Source organism: Vicugna pacos, chromosome 10 (assembly GCF_048564905.1).
Source record: "Vicugna pacos chromosome 10, VicPac4, whole genome shotgun sequence".
Lineage (NCBI taxonomy): Eukaryota > Metazoa > Chordata > Mammalia > Artiodactyla > Camelidae > Vicugna > Vicugna pacos.
In genome coordinates this window covers 41508350-41523108 of record NC_132996.1, presented here as the reverse complement: position 1 = coordinate 41523108, position 14759 = coordinate 41508350, and the positions used below count along the sequence as shown (strand labels likewise).

Genomic DNA, 14759 nt, shown 5'->3' with positions numbered 1-14759 from the left:
GATTTCTTAATTAGAACACAAAAGCACAAACTTTAAAAGAAGTTAAGAAAATAAGACAAACCAGGAAGTGGAATAAAAATATCAGCAACACACATATCTGACAATGAGCTTGTATCCATATACGTAAAGATTTTTACAACTTAATAATAAGATGACAAACCAATCAAAAATTGAGCAAAATATTTTAAAAGAAACCTCACCAAGAAGATATACAAATGACCAATATGAAAAGATGCTCGATGTCATTAGTCATCAAACACAAATTAAACACAGCTGTTAATACATATACATATAATAGAGTGGCTTAAATTAAAACGACTGCCCCCTTTTTATAAGTATTGACAAGGATGTGGAGCAAATGAACCCACAATGGTGGTAGAAATGCTGAATAGTACAGTCATTTTCAAAAAGTTTGCCAGTTTCTTATAAAGTTAAATATATATTTACCATAAGACACAATAATTTCACTTCTAGGTATCTATCCGAAAGAAATGAAAACATTATGTCCACAGAGAAAATTTTACATGAATGTACATAGCAATTTTATCCATAATGACCCCCAACTGAAGACAATCCAAAAGTCTACCAGCAAGTGAATGGATATATAAATTATAAGTCCTTACACAAAGGAATACTACTTGGCAATAAAAAGGAACAAACTACCGATAAACAGATGAATTTTAAAAAATGCTAAAAGCAATGAAGCTGGAGTATACTCTGTATAATAACTCTGGTAGAGAATTCTAAAAGAATACTAATGCGTTAGGATTATAATACCTATACAGAGTGACAGAAAGCAGATCATTGGTCCTGGCTCGGGAAGTGAATTTGGGGATGACCAACTCCAGAGGGGATGACTGACTGCAGAGGGGACCAACGAGGAATCTTCTTAGAGTAATGTAAATATTCTGTATCTCGACTCGGGGGATGTATACATTTGTCAAAACTCATTAAAGTGTGTGAAATTTTACTATATGTAAATTTATACTGTATGTAAATATAGGATAAAGCTGCTTCAAAGATGTGGTGGCTTATGAATAAATTCATAGATAAATGGAACGAGGCAAAGGAACCAAAAGAACCAAAAGACCCATTATGGAGATTCAGTATATGATAAGCAGGGTCTTTTAAAATACTGAGGAAAGGAGTCAACAGAAATGTGTAAATATAGCAATACAGTATTTTTTAGTGGCCAAAGTCAGAAACCAAAAGGAAAAGGCTGATGATATGATTATACAAAAATGAAAAAATTTTATAAAGCAAGATACTTTAAAGAAACACAGTTTAAACTACAACAATGTTACTTTCACTTCTTAGAATAACAAAGATTAAAAAAGTTAATTTTGATTGATTCCTTAGGATGGATTATCAGAAGTGGAATACCTTGAAAAAAAAAAGGCATTAAGTGTATTCCAATTTTACATTCCTGCCATCTTCATCAACAATGGGTGTTATTAGAAACCAAGCAACAGAAAAAGAATGCAAGAAAATGATAAAAACATCTTTGTTATTTAGATAATCAACAACCAGAATCTGATTGCTCTGATTTACATTTCAGTGACTAGCAGTGGTGCTGGGTATCATCTCAAATGTTTAACCACCATCTGTAAAGAAATCCTTTGTGCATTTACCTTAGTGATTTTCTTGCTGATGTATATGAAATATTGTTGCAAATATTTCTTTTTGGTGCCTGTGCCCTAATGGTTGCTCCTCTTTAAGCTGCTTTAGACGTGTTAAAAAAAAAACAAAAACAAACACCAAACGTTAAATTGGTCTGTTTGTAAATGTTCTCCTATTCAATCCTTAGTGTAGGGTCACAAAGGAAATGTTCCATGGTGTTTATAAAGCAGGTTGTCAAATTCTGCATTTCAAGTTTAAAGACTACATTAAAGTGTTCTATGTATCCCTTGATTTAGAAATACAGCCTAACTGAAGATGAACCAGTAGTGAATAATTTTGTTAAATTTTCACAAAAGAAAAAAATTTAAGCATCAACATTAAATAAAATATCTTTATTAATTAATTAAAAAGTCATCATTGTCTTATAAGCTGATATTATAATTTTGCTGTCTTAAAATGAAATACAAGTAAAACAACTATTTCTGTAATAACCTTAATTTCAAAATGGAGATGCAAATAGCACTTATTTAAGTTAATTAAATAGCATGAAAGGTCACAGTAATAAATACATAGTTCACACTGCTGCACTCACTTGGATTGTTCAAGCCTGACTGAAGCGCCAAGGCAGTGGCTCCAATACCAGAATAGATCGGAGTAATTAATCAGTGTCAAATAGATAAAATGACTGATGTAGTTAAGTGTGTATACTGTGGTGAGAGCTGCAAAGGACACTCTGGAGCTGAGCAGTTATCGCCTTGTTTTCATCACCAGCAGGCGGCTATTAGTATACCACAAAGCGGTTAGCAGTTCAATCAAGAACAAAACTGATTTCATTTCAATTCTGTTCTAGCGGTTTTTTAAAATTAATTTCTTCCAGAGCAATAAAATTTCATTTTCCCAGAAGGGGGAAAGATAAAAAAAAATCATTATCATCACTATTAAAGCTTAGAGTTAAAAAAAAGAAAGAAAGAAAAAAAAAAGAAATGGATTCCCCATCACATAAAAGCTTACTAGGAACATATAGAGAAAGATAAATAGCCTAACGGTCATCACATTTTTCAAAGCCTTTTCAAAGCCAAATCAGAGGAAAAAGAGCTGGATTTTTAAAACAAATATGGCCACATACGCTTGTACAATAAACTTGTCCACTGTTTTTAGCAGAAAAGGAAAAACAAACACTTTGAATTTGAAATTTAAAGTAAGTGTTTTCTAAATCCTTTAAAAATATTCTATTCTGGGAGGCTGGTCTCTTACTCCCACAATGCTGGAAGTGTTTGAAAGTTTAGAGCACTTCTTCTGGAACTGTTATTAAAAACGAACTGGGCTCATCATTTTATAGTTCTTTTGTGCTTTTGGCCATTTGTGAAATTCTAACTCTGTGTATTCTTGGTCTGCCTATTCACACTGTCTTTCTTGCCTTCTAAAAATCATCTACCCCCAATGGTAGACTTAACTACCATTACCAAAAAAAGATTACTAATTCCGAAGATACTCTCACACACAATCTAGGCAGAATAACTGTATCGGTATGTTTACAGTATTTAACTTGTTAAAAAAAATCTTGTCATATTACTTTCTGGACACTAAAAAAGCTTTACATACGCAGCAAATTGTCCTGATTAGACTCTTGGCTTTACTTAATTTTATTCCTCATTGAGTCAAAAACTACTTTTAGCTAACTGAAGTCAACAACAGAGAACAGCTATGCCAAGATAAATTTGGACACCAACTTGCTCAAGTGCAATGTGAAATTTCTGAGAACACCAGGGTTGACAAAATGGGCCAACCAAACACAGCAGCTAGACAACGCCCTTGGCCTGTGTCACTGATAGTGATGAGACGAGATCAGACTTCAGTAACAATGCATATTACTGTACTTATTCACTTGTTCAGCTGACTGTTTACAATATGCCAAATACTACATCAGATCAAGAAGAAGTGAGAGAGCAAATGACTCATCTTCTATTAGTACGCTTTATCACAGCACACTGGTATGTTTTAACACAGACGGATGCATGATTGATCCGGAAGGACAAAGAACGGAGCAATTAACTTTCTCAGGAAAATAAGGAAAGATTAACAGAATTAAGCTGGGTCATAAAGGGAAAAGAAGAATTTATCAAGTGAAAGAGGTTAAACAATTTTCTAGGGAGAAGAACATCTTAGACAAAGGCAAGGAAGAAGACAGGAAAGTTAGCTAAAACATGAGCAGTACAGCTGTTACATATGACGGGCTTCTGTGGGGTTGTGACAAGGTGGGATCAGAAATGATGAAAAATGGTCAGATTATAAAGAACCCTGGTAAGGAATCTGGATTTTATACTGGAGATAGTGCCAGTCCAGGGAGGATTTTTTTAAAATTAACTTTATTAAGGCATAATTTATATCCAGTAGAACTGTACATTCTACAACTGAAATTCAATGAGTTTTACCAATATCCCACTTTCCATAAACTTTTGCCTACCCCAAGTCTCAAGATTGTCTCCTATGCTGTCTTCTAGAAGTTTCAGTTTGAAACTTTCAAATTTAGCTCGATGAGCTATTTAAAGTTGGCTTTCATACATGGTGACAGATGATAAGAATTGAGATTATTTTCTTATTCGAACATTCAGCTGTTCTAACATCACTATTTGAAAGGAGTATCTTTTTCCCATTTAATTACATTGGCCTTTTGGAAAATTTAATTGACTGTACAACAATGAGATTACCTCTGGATTCTGGATTGCTCTATTAATCTATATATCTATTTTTTATATGTCAATACTATCCTGCCTGAGTTATGTGATTTTTAAATAAGTTTAGAAATTACATAGTATAAGGATTTAAATATTGTTCTTTCTCAAAATTGTTTGGTTACTCTAAATCTTCTGCATTTGCATATAAATTTTAGAATCTACCTGTCAATTTCTACATTGCTAAATTCACTTACCAGTTCTATAGTTTTGGGGGCAGATTTCTTAGAATTTTCTATGTTTCCAACCATGTTATATACATAATCATTATTACCTATAAATAATAAGTTTAATTTCTTCCTTTTCAATGGCTTTTCTTTCTTTTTCATTCCTTACTGCACTGGCTAAGACTTCCATCATCAACATCACTCATCAGAATGGTACATTTTTTTACCAGGAACGAACCTACATTGATTACACTTCATAATCACTGAAATTCTGTAGTTTACCTTGAGGTTCACTTTTGGTGTTCCACATTCTGTGGGTCTGGACACAGATCCATCATCATACTATCATATAGAGCATTTTCACTGCCCTAAAATCCTGTGTTCTGCTTATTTGTATCCCTTTTACCTGGCAACCACTGATCTTTTTATTGTCTCCATAGTTTTGACTTTTTCAGAATGTCATAAATCTGGAACCATATAGTGTGTAGCCTTTTCAGATAGGTTTATTTCACTTAGTAATATGCATTTAAGATTCCTCTATGTCTTTTCATAAATTGATAGCTCATACCTTTTTAGCACTGAATAATATTCCACTGTCTGGATGTAGAGACCATTCATATTTAATACAACTATCAGTATGTTTGAATTTAAGTCAACCATCATATCTTTTGTTTTCTATTTATCCATCTGTTTAATGTTCGTAGCTTCTTTGGAATTGAATTTTCTTTTCAGGATTCTATTTCACCTCCAATATTAGCTTATTATATTTAATTTAAAAATTTTTAGCTGTTGCTCTGGGGTTTACAACGTACATACTTAATTTATCAGTTTACCATTAAACTGCTTCATGTATACAGTGTAGAAACTTCACAGATCTCTCCATTTTCTCATTAATTTCTTTTTTTAATCATTGCCATACATTTTACGCTTTTATAAAATGTTTTTAAATACACAATGCCTTATTATTTTTGCTTTAGTCAATTATCTTTTAAGAAATTAAAAAATGAGAAGATAAAGGCTTTTCTACATATTCACACATTTACCATTTCAGGCATTTTCCATTTCTTTGTTTAGATTAAAGTTTCCACTTAGTGATATTTTCTTTCCACTTGAAGAATTTACTTTAATATATCTTGTATTGTTGGTTTATGGAGATGGATTCTTTCAGCATTTTTCTTCTGGAGAAGTTTTTATTTAGCCTTCATCTTTGAAATATATTTATTCTAGGAACAGAATCTAAGTTGACAGTTACCTTTAGCCCTTTGAAAATGTCATTTGACTATCATCTGACTTACACAGTTTCTAATGAGTATTCTAAAGTTCTTTCTCTGTTCCTTTCTGTTTCCTTTTTCTCTGGTTAATGTTAAGATTTTATTTTTTAAAAAATTATCACTGTTTCTCAGCAATTTGTTTATGATGTGTCTTGGTATTGTTTTCTCTGTGTTGATCCATCTTGGAATTCACTCAGTTTTTTCAATCTGTGGTTATAGTTTTCATCAAATGTAAGATAATCGTATCCATTATCATTTCCTTAAATATATTTTCTGTCCCTGCTCCTTCCAAGGTCTTTATTATCACATTTAATACTCAATGTTCTGCATTTTCCCACAGGTTACTGTAGATATATTCATTTAAAAAAATCATTTTTCACCCTCTCTGTGATTCATTTTGATTACCTTTACTGCTGTATCTTCACGTTCTCTGATCTTTTCTGCCATTAATTCCATCAAATGACATTTTCACTTCAGATATTATCATTTCCATCTCTAGAAGTTCTATTTGGATTTTAAACATCTTCTCATACTCTCCTATGTTCATACAAAAGTAGTTACAATGTTTCAACATGTTTGTGTGCTAATCCCATCATTTCTGGATTTGTCCACTGACTGGTATTTTCCAGCTTTCAGTGTTTGAGTGAATGCTGGCTATCATGAATTTTATGTTTTTGAGGATCTGAGTTTTGTTGTTTTCCTTTGTGGCCATTAAAGTCACATGCAGTTCAGTTTTTCAGGATTTGCTTTTAAGCTTTGTTAAGGAGCATCCAGAGTTGCTTTTACTCTAGGGATAGTTTATTCCCACTATGGAGTTATGGTCCTTCTGGAATCTCTACTGAATAGAGTCTATAAAGACTCCCCACTTTAGCTCACTGAGACAGGAGTACCCCACCGCCAGCCTGGTGTGAGCTCTGGATACAGTCTGGTTCACAACTGCCCCAGCCGCTTTGCCTGGCCTCAGCCATTTCACCCTACACAAACACAGGTCAGCACTCATCTAAAACTCAAAGGGACATCTTATGCAGATCTCTAGCGCTCTCTTTCTGATTATCTTGTCCTCTTCAGGGCTGCCCCACAACTTCTGGCTTCTATTCTTCAGTACTACCACCAGAGGTTTCAACATTAGCAGGGCTAAAAAAAATTCTCATACCTGAGAATGACCACATTTTCCTTACTTTCAAATTTCCCTTTCAAATCTTTACTCAGGTTGTGCTATTTTAGGGGAGCCTGATATTTTGTGATGTATTCGCTGATTTTATTTTAATACAGGTACAAAAACAATGGCAGTGAAAGAAATACAGAATGTAGACATTACCAGAGGGCAACACTGGAGTCATACACCTTCTTCACAGTATTCTGAAAAACTCAAATCAAATACTCTAAGGATTACTGGGTAAAGAACAGTTAGGACTTCAAAATTTCACTAGGCATCAAATACTATTTTGTTGTAATCAGGTAGGAGAAAATCCAAATGCTATCTTAAATCTCCCTCAAGATTAAAACATGAAAGAATCAGTACCGCCATTAAAATTCTAGCATTAAGACAACAAAATGGTTACAGTGAAGAAAAAAACAGTATTTTCAAATTTCCAAACATCAATCCAAATACCCGAGCTGCACAAAAGCAAAACAAACAAAAAAATGAGGATGCGTTTGCCTTATTTCAATTTTGCTGTGCTCAAGCTTTCTAGGCTTTCTAGAAAAAGAAAATGACCCCATCAAGGTTTTATTTCATAGCATTACAATCTCAAAGTGAAAAGAAAAGAAAAAAAAAAAACCAAGGTGCTGTTTTATTGTAAGTGTTTATCTGCATCTACTCAATTCCTTTATGCCTCTACAGTGAAACCAAAACTGTATCAGAATTTTATGAAATATTTTAAACATACAGAGAATGATATGACCACCACTCAGCTTTGTCAAATCTTAACATTCTGCCACAATTCCTTCAGTTCTTAAAAGAAATAGTTCAGATACATGGGACTGAATCCCCTTTGCAGCCTTCTCTGATCCTATTTCAATCCTCCCCTAGAGGTCACTACCACAGTGAATTCCATGGTTATCAGACTTAAGTGTTGCCTCTTACTTTTACTCTGTGTGCCTGTGTATAGATGGTTGTTTTCCATGTTCTAAACTTCCTATAGATGGTATAGTGCAGGAATCACTCTGTAACTCTTTGCTCATTGTTACTTTTGAGAGACACACACACATCATGTGATGCTACGTTATCTTTGCACTGAGGTTTGCTGAATATTCAGTTTTCCTACAGTTGGGGGCTTTCAGTGAAGGTGAGACAAGAAGACTTACATGTAATTAGCAGTTTAAATATCCCCTCCACCAAAAAGAAAGAGTCCATATCCAGATTCTAACCTTTAAAGCTACATGTGCAGGTATGTAAGAACTATAGGTGCTCATGTAAGTGAACAATCAATGAGATATAAAACAAAGGAGTGTAGAGTTGGATCAGTCTTCAAACACTATGGAAGATCTGACGAGGTGAACACAGTGGAGAGCATTCTGACAAATATATTCTGAATATGGTAACTATTTAGTGACATTCTCTTTAATTTATATTTTACCTCGATCGGTACTATTTCTCTTTAGTCACTTGGGAAATAAAAGTATTTTCCTTTAGCTATATTTGCAACTTAGTAAATATTAGTTATTGCTTAAAGAAAAATTTTCTGAATTATTTTGCAGTACTCCAAATAACAGCTACATGTCACACACACTTTAACTAGCAGAAATGAGATTTAAATACAAGTTTTGACTTACTTCTTTAATGAAATGGTAAGCCATCTAAATTTTATGTATATGGTAAACTCTAAGAGCACCTTATCTTATCATCTGTTATACTGCCTCAAATACAGCGGGCATATAAAAAGTGGCTGTAGAATGAATGAATGTTGTTTACTTCAGAATGAGTAAGACATATTCCCCACTTTTCTTTCTTACCTGCTTTAACTGAAAATGGTTTTTCCAAAAGAAATATTGTTTGTTTCCAGTGTGTTTTGGTACTCTGGGGTCCCGTAGAGAATACGACCTGTATTGGTAGAGTTCAAAAGTATCTGATGAAGTACAAGATTTTTAATATCATGGTACATTAATCTACTACATCAAACACAAGCTCCCACTGCTTACAACAGCAAAATGCTTATGATCAAACACCTTGGGGGCACAAAATAAAATACAATGCATTTCATATAATTAACTCTTCTGAGGCAACTCATGATACTTACCCTTTTGTGGCAATTCTTCTCAAAATATATATCAAAGTAGCCAGCAATTGCCTGTTTAAAAAAAAAATAAAAAAGAGAACATAACAATTAATTATTCAGTCTTGTAAGACATGGCAAATAACAAACCATTTCAAAAACCAGACACTTTTTAAACTTATGACACGTCACTATTTTTTCCTGGAAAAAAATGTTACAAGTAGAAATAAAGTAATATAATTTGGCTTTCACCCACAGAAACAATATAATATTAAGGGTAACAAGGCTTATCAAATAACCAATCGTGGTGGACCACTGAGAGGTGAGAGGCACGTGGAGAGAGGCTCCTCCAGCCCCAAGCTCAACCCAACTCTCCCACTGAGATGCTACCACGCGAGTTAAGCCATCATGGACTCTCCAGCTCTAGTCAAACCTCCAGACAACTGTGGTAGCATGAGAGACCCCAGGAGAGACCAGCAGAAGAACTGAGCTGAGTCCAGATTGCAGAATCATAAACAAATAAATCTACATGATTGTGACTTCAAGGCACTAAGTTTTGGGGTGGTTTGTTACACAACAATAAATAACTAAAACATACTCTTTTACACAAAGCCAGCTCATTTAATTTCTTCTGATCGTGTTCATCCAATTTTAAAGCTAAGTACTATGATTATTTTTGGAGAGATAAACAGAATTTTAAAACAATACAATGTTCTCTGAAAATAAAAGTAAACAACATTCAAATAAAACTTATGTGTAGGCAAATACCCAGAGGAGAAACTTCAACATAACTGTAAGGTTTACTGTAATAGTACAAAAAGTCTCTAGAAGAAATTAGCATGTTCAAATAAACAGATAATTTTCATTTCCTTTTGTTTAAAATTTAAGTCATACCATTCCTCTTTCTTTCGCTATTGGGACTAGCTTTACTTAATCTATTTTAAAACTGACATTAAATAAAGCTTATAAAGTGTTAAAAAAAACCTGGAAACTGATTATTGAAAAATCACTATAAAGCTAATTTGTGTATTTTACTGCTTTTGTTAAGAATATGGAGTTTCATTGATCCACAGGGTTAATATGGATCGAGTCCAAATCAAACTCAATATTTAACCTTGAGGTTTATTATACTTTAGATACTGAGAGAATCAAAATACTATTTATAATTCTGTCAAACAGAAAAGCCTACATAAGTCTCAGACTAATCCCTACACTGTGTATGTGCAGGAGAGACCCAAAGCAGTACAGCAAACTCTCAGAGAATGCAGCTGAGACCTGAACCACTGTCTGCCGAGGCACTGTTGACAGGACTTACGTTGACTTTAACTGGGTTGACTGCCTGTTAATACCAAACATCAACATTGTCCAGATTATTATAACTCAACTAAGAGTCCGCACAACAGCCAAGATACAATCTAGTATTACTTAACATACAAAGACCAGGAAAAGGAACCAACTCTCGAGAGAAAAGACAATCAACAGATGTCAGTGCTGAGACGACCCAGATGCTGGTCCTATCAGACAAAGGCTTAGAGCAAAAACTGTAACTATGCTGCTATGAGGTAATGGTAATGAGGTCACAGAACACTTTAAAAAGAATCAAAAGACAGAATTTCTCAGTAGATAAATAAATACAAAGTATAAAAAGAGAAACAAGTGGAAATTTTTAAAGCTGAAAAATACAGTAGCTGAAACAAAAAAACTTCCTCGACTGAACTGCAGAATGGAGATGATAGAGGGAAAAAAAAAATCAGGGAATCTGAAGTTAAGTCAGGCAAAATAAAAATATTCCCAATTGAAGGAAAATTAAAAGAACTCATTACCACAGGCTTTTTAGAACACATGTTAAAGAAAGTTCTTTAAGCTTGGGGGAGGGGGTAGATATAGCTCGGTGGTTGAGCACATGCTTAGAGTGCATGAGGTCCTAGGTTCAATCCCCAGTATGTCCACTGGAAAAAAAAAAAGAAAGAAAAGAAAACAATGAAAAAAAAAAAAGAAAAAAGAAATTCTTCAAGCTGACGGACAATAATATGGGAAGGAAATCTGAAACATCAAAAGTCACAGAAGAATAACAGAAATGATAAATAGTTGGGTAAATATAAAACACTACCTTTTCTGCTGAATTCCTTTAAAATATTTATGATTATTTAAGGCAAAAACTATATCATCATCTGGTGGATTTTCAATGTATGTACATGTAAGCACAAATATCAGTGTAAGGGGTGAAGAGGCAGGAGGGAGGAAGAATGAAATTCCATCAATATATACAGGTGTTTACATAAAATTTGGAAGTGAAGAAGGCTTTTAAAGCATCATACACACGGCAGAAGCTTAATATAAGAAAAATTTAAATTTTAGTATAAAAACTAAAAGATGAACAAGGGATCTGAGAATATTTTCAACATATGCAACAAAGGGTCATTGTCCTTTGTACATTAAGCTACTACAAAGTAATAAGAAAGCAATACATCAAAAGAAATTAACAGAAAACAAGCAGGAAATTTACAAAAGAAAAATCAAATGATTAACAAACATGTTTAAAAAAACTGTTTTAGCTACTTAGAAAATTCAGAAATAGCAAAACTAACTTACAGTGTTATAAGTAAGAATAGTAGTTAACCTTGCAATAAGAGGTTACATGGTTGGCTCCTTGGTTGCTGGTAATACTCTGTTTCATAAGCTGAGTGCTGGGTATATTCGTGCAATTTTATCATACTATACTTACGATGTTTGCACTCTTCTGTTTTTATGCTCTCAATTAAGATGTTTAGGTAATGTACATACTCATTGACCCAGTAATTCAAAACTTTCAAAAATTATTCTATGGAAATTATAAGTATGCTTTCAAAGATTTAAACATAGGTCAATAGGTGATCAGTTAATGAACAATAAAATCTACAAATAATAGAATACCATTTAGCCAACAAAAGTAATCCTGTAGGTAAATATTTATTGATTTGGAAAAACAGCTGCAATACACTATTTGGTGAAAAGACTAAGATATATATTATGGGCACTTACTCTCTGTTATGCAAATGTGAATGAATATATATACACACACACACACACACACACACATATATATGGAAAGATTTCACAAGCTACTGAAAGTGGATGATAGATTTGGAATAGTCATATTCTTTGTTTATCTATAATTTATATTTCCCATAAAAATGAACAATTGTGATAATAATTTATATTTAATAATACTTCAGTTAAATAATCTATAGTATTGCATGGAGAAGCATTCAATTCAGCAATCACCATTGTATCATTTCCCTTGTGATCACTCATCTCTGTCCCCCAAGGGCTAGGGCAGTGTCTAGTATGTAGAAAGAACTAAATGAATTTGAAGAAAAAGAATTACAGGTTTTCCTCAACTAGTAATTCTACAAAAATAACATTTTCCAATGAAGAGATTTTTAAAAGCAAACTGAGAGAAAGTAGCAAGTAGAGGAGAAAAGATGTAAACAGAAAAGTAATAGTAACAAAAACTATGAAAACATTAAGAAGACTTTTAAAGATTTTAGTAAGTGGGTTTCATGGGGAGAGGGTCACTTTATAATTATTCTTTAAGTTATACATATGTTTTATGTACTCCTTATACTTATGTTACCAAAAAAGAAAGTGGGAACCCTAGTAAGCTAATAAAACCTTTCATGAAAACAACAAATTCTAGTTTAAAAGAGGCTCCTATAATATTATCAGAAAATGTGACCTGACTCTGAAATATATAAAGTTCACAAAGTGAAATGTCATGTATTTAACTCTGGTGAAAAACAGTCTGGTAATATTAATATAGTAGAGCATTACAGAATTATAATTGTATTTATAACGCCACAGTATTTGTATAAAATATAATAATAAATATAGAATGAATATATAATATATAAATAAATAGATATAAATATAACATTTATAATTATAATTACAGAATATAGGTCTTAACAAAGAGGAGAGGCTGATACATGAGTTCACAACAAAATTAAAAAATAAAAATAAAAAGATCTGAGAATACAAAGATATTTTACAATTGCCTTCCAATTTCGAAATCCAACTATCTATGAAATTTAGTTAAAAATCAAAAAAGAAACTAACTCTTTCCCAGACACCCAAAAATGCAGTGAAAGAAATACTGGGCAGTTTGGGGTAACTAATAAATGAACAGTTTATAAGCATGAAGACAAATAAAATAAGAAAGAAAAATAAAAATGAAAAACACATCTATCTTATAGTTCCCTTTGAAGTACATTATAGTATCTCCAACTCCTCATGCAGATTTACCTTCCTGATAATGTTTGGTTGAGGGCAGTATTCAAATTAGTTCCACAGCAAACATTAAGCAGAAGTATGAGGAAAAGTCAGAAAGAAATTCACCTGAGATTTAAAATTATATGCAGATAATGTACTCATCAGACAGCTTTGACTTAACTGAGAAAGAGGAAGATTCTTGCTCTTCCACTGGGAAGGGAATATCTGGTTTTAAAATGGGTATTTACCCTCAAACACAAGCAAGGCCTAGAGCTTTTTTTTTTTTCCTTCTGTATAACTGTTTCTTGATAATTAAAATAGAGATCAGAAAAAAAGAGAAAAAAACTTTAAACTTGAAACATAGTCATATAAACTAGTTAAATTATGATTGGTATTTTTATTTCTGCATAGCCATTATAAATAATCCAAATATGGCAGCTGATTTGGGGACAAAACTATTTTGCTGCAGAACATCAACACGCAACTATTTTTCAATTAGTTTCACCACCTCGTTACCATCACTTTGACAGGCTGTCTCGAGGTCTTTTAAATGTTAATTTCAATGAACTTACACTCACTCTGTGCAAGTCATTCAATATAAGAATAAACAACAACCATAAGGAAATTGAAAATGATGACTACTAAGCAGTGGTAATAAATAACTGGAGCACAGCTTGACATGTGCTTGAAAGAGATCAGGTAGGTTTGAAGGCCTGACCACAGAATAAATTTCTCTTTTGTTCCACATATATCTCTTGTCAGGGGCAAAGGGAATGCTAAGGGAAAAAATATGCACTGAAATCAAATATCTACAGGAGTTGGGTTAATCTGCAAAGGCAAGGTCACAGCAAATAAAATTTCACCGACTTATACCACAATCAGGAAAATTTTAGAGTCACTTAGACTGACAGAAAGAATGAGTGGTAATTCAGAATAACAGTGATGATGACAAAAGGAAAGAGAATGGAAGGAAAATAAATGTGTACAGTAAATTTCTGGGATGGTTCGATTACGCTTGTAATTTGGTGAGAATCTCCCATAATCACTTTGAAGTACACAGGGAAATAAAATAGACGTGTAATTTTACTGTGCATCTGAAATAGTCCTAAGTATTGGAATATAGTTTCAGAAAGAGCTGTTTGTTTCTGCTTTGTGGATTTCACAAAAGGGAATAAAATAACTCACAGCATTTGTAAACTGAATCATTTGAAAACCTGTTTTAAGCCATTTTGCATTTTTTATCCCATACATACAAAGGTAGATGCAGTTCGTTTTATACATGTGCATCTGAAGAACAATGACATGGAATAAAAATGAATTACTTTCCCATGTATTTTGATGTGATGAGTATTTCTTTAAAGAGGACATATCATGTGTGTATGTAACAGGATGGCAGCCAATGAAATAAGATCAGACTAGACCTTATGAGGAAGAAGGAAATTAAAAATTATCATTATCACTATCACCTGCAGGGAGTAATTTATCATTTCTGTTCTTCATTGG

At 33.0% G+C, this 14759-nt stretch overlaps 1 protein-coding gene across 1 annotated transcript in view; it reads right to left on the bottom strand.

The window, feature by feature from the left end:
* PRMT3 (protein arginine methyltransferase 3) overlaps nucleotides 1-14759 on the bottom strand; it is a 115254-nt gene that overhangs the window by 8996 nt on the left and 91499 nt on the right. Inside the window, exons 14-15 of the mRNA XM_072969667.1 lie at nucleotides 9030-9080; nucleotides 8746-8833 (exon numbers count right to left, since the gene is read on the bottom strand). Of these exons, the coding sequence (XP_072825768.1) occupies nucleotides 8746-8833; nucleotides 9030-9080 (139 nt within the window). The remainder of the gene's footprint in view (nucleotides 1-8745; nucleotides 8834-9029; nucleotides 9081-14759) is intronic.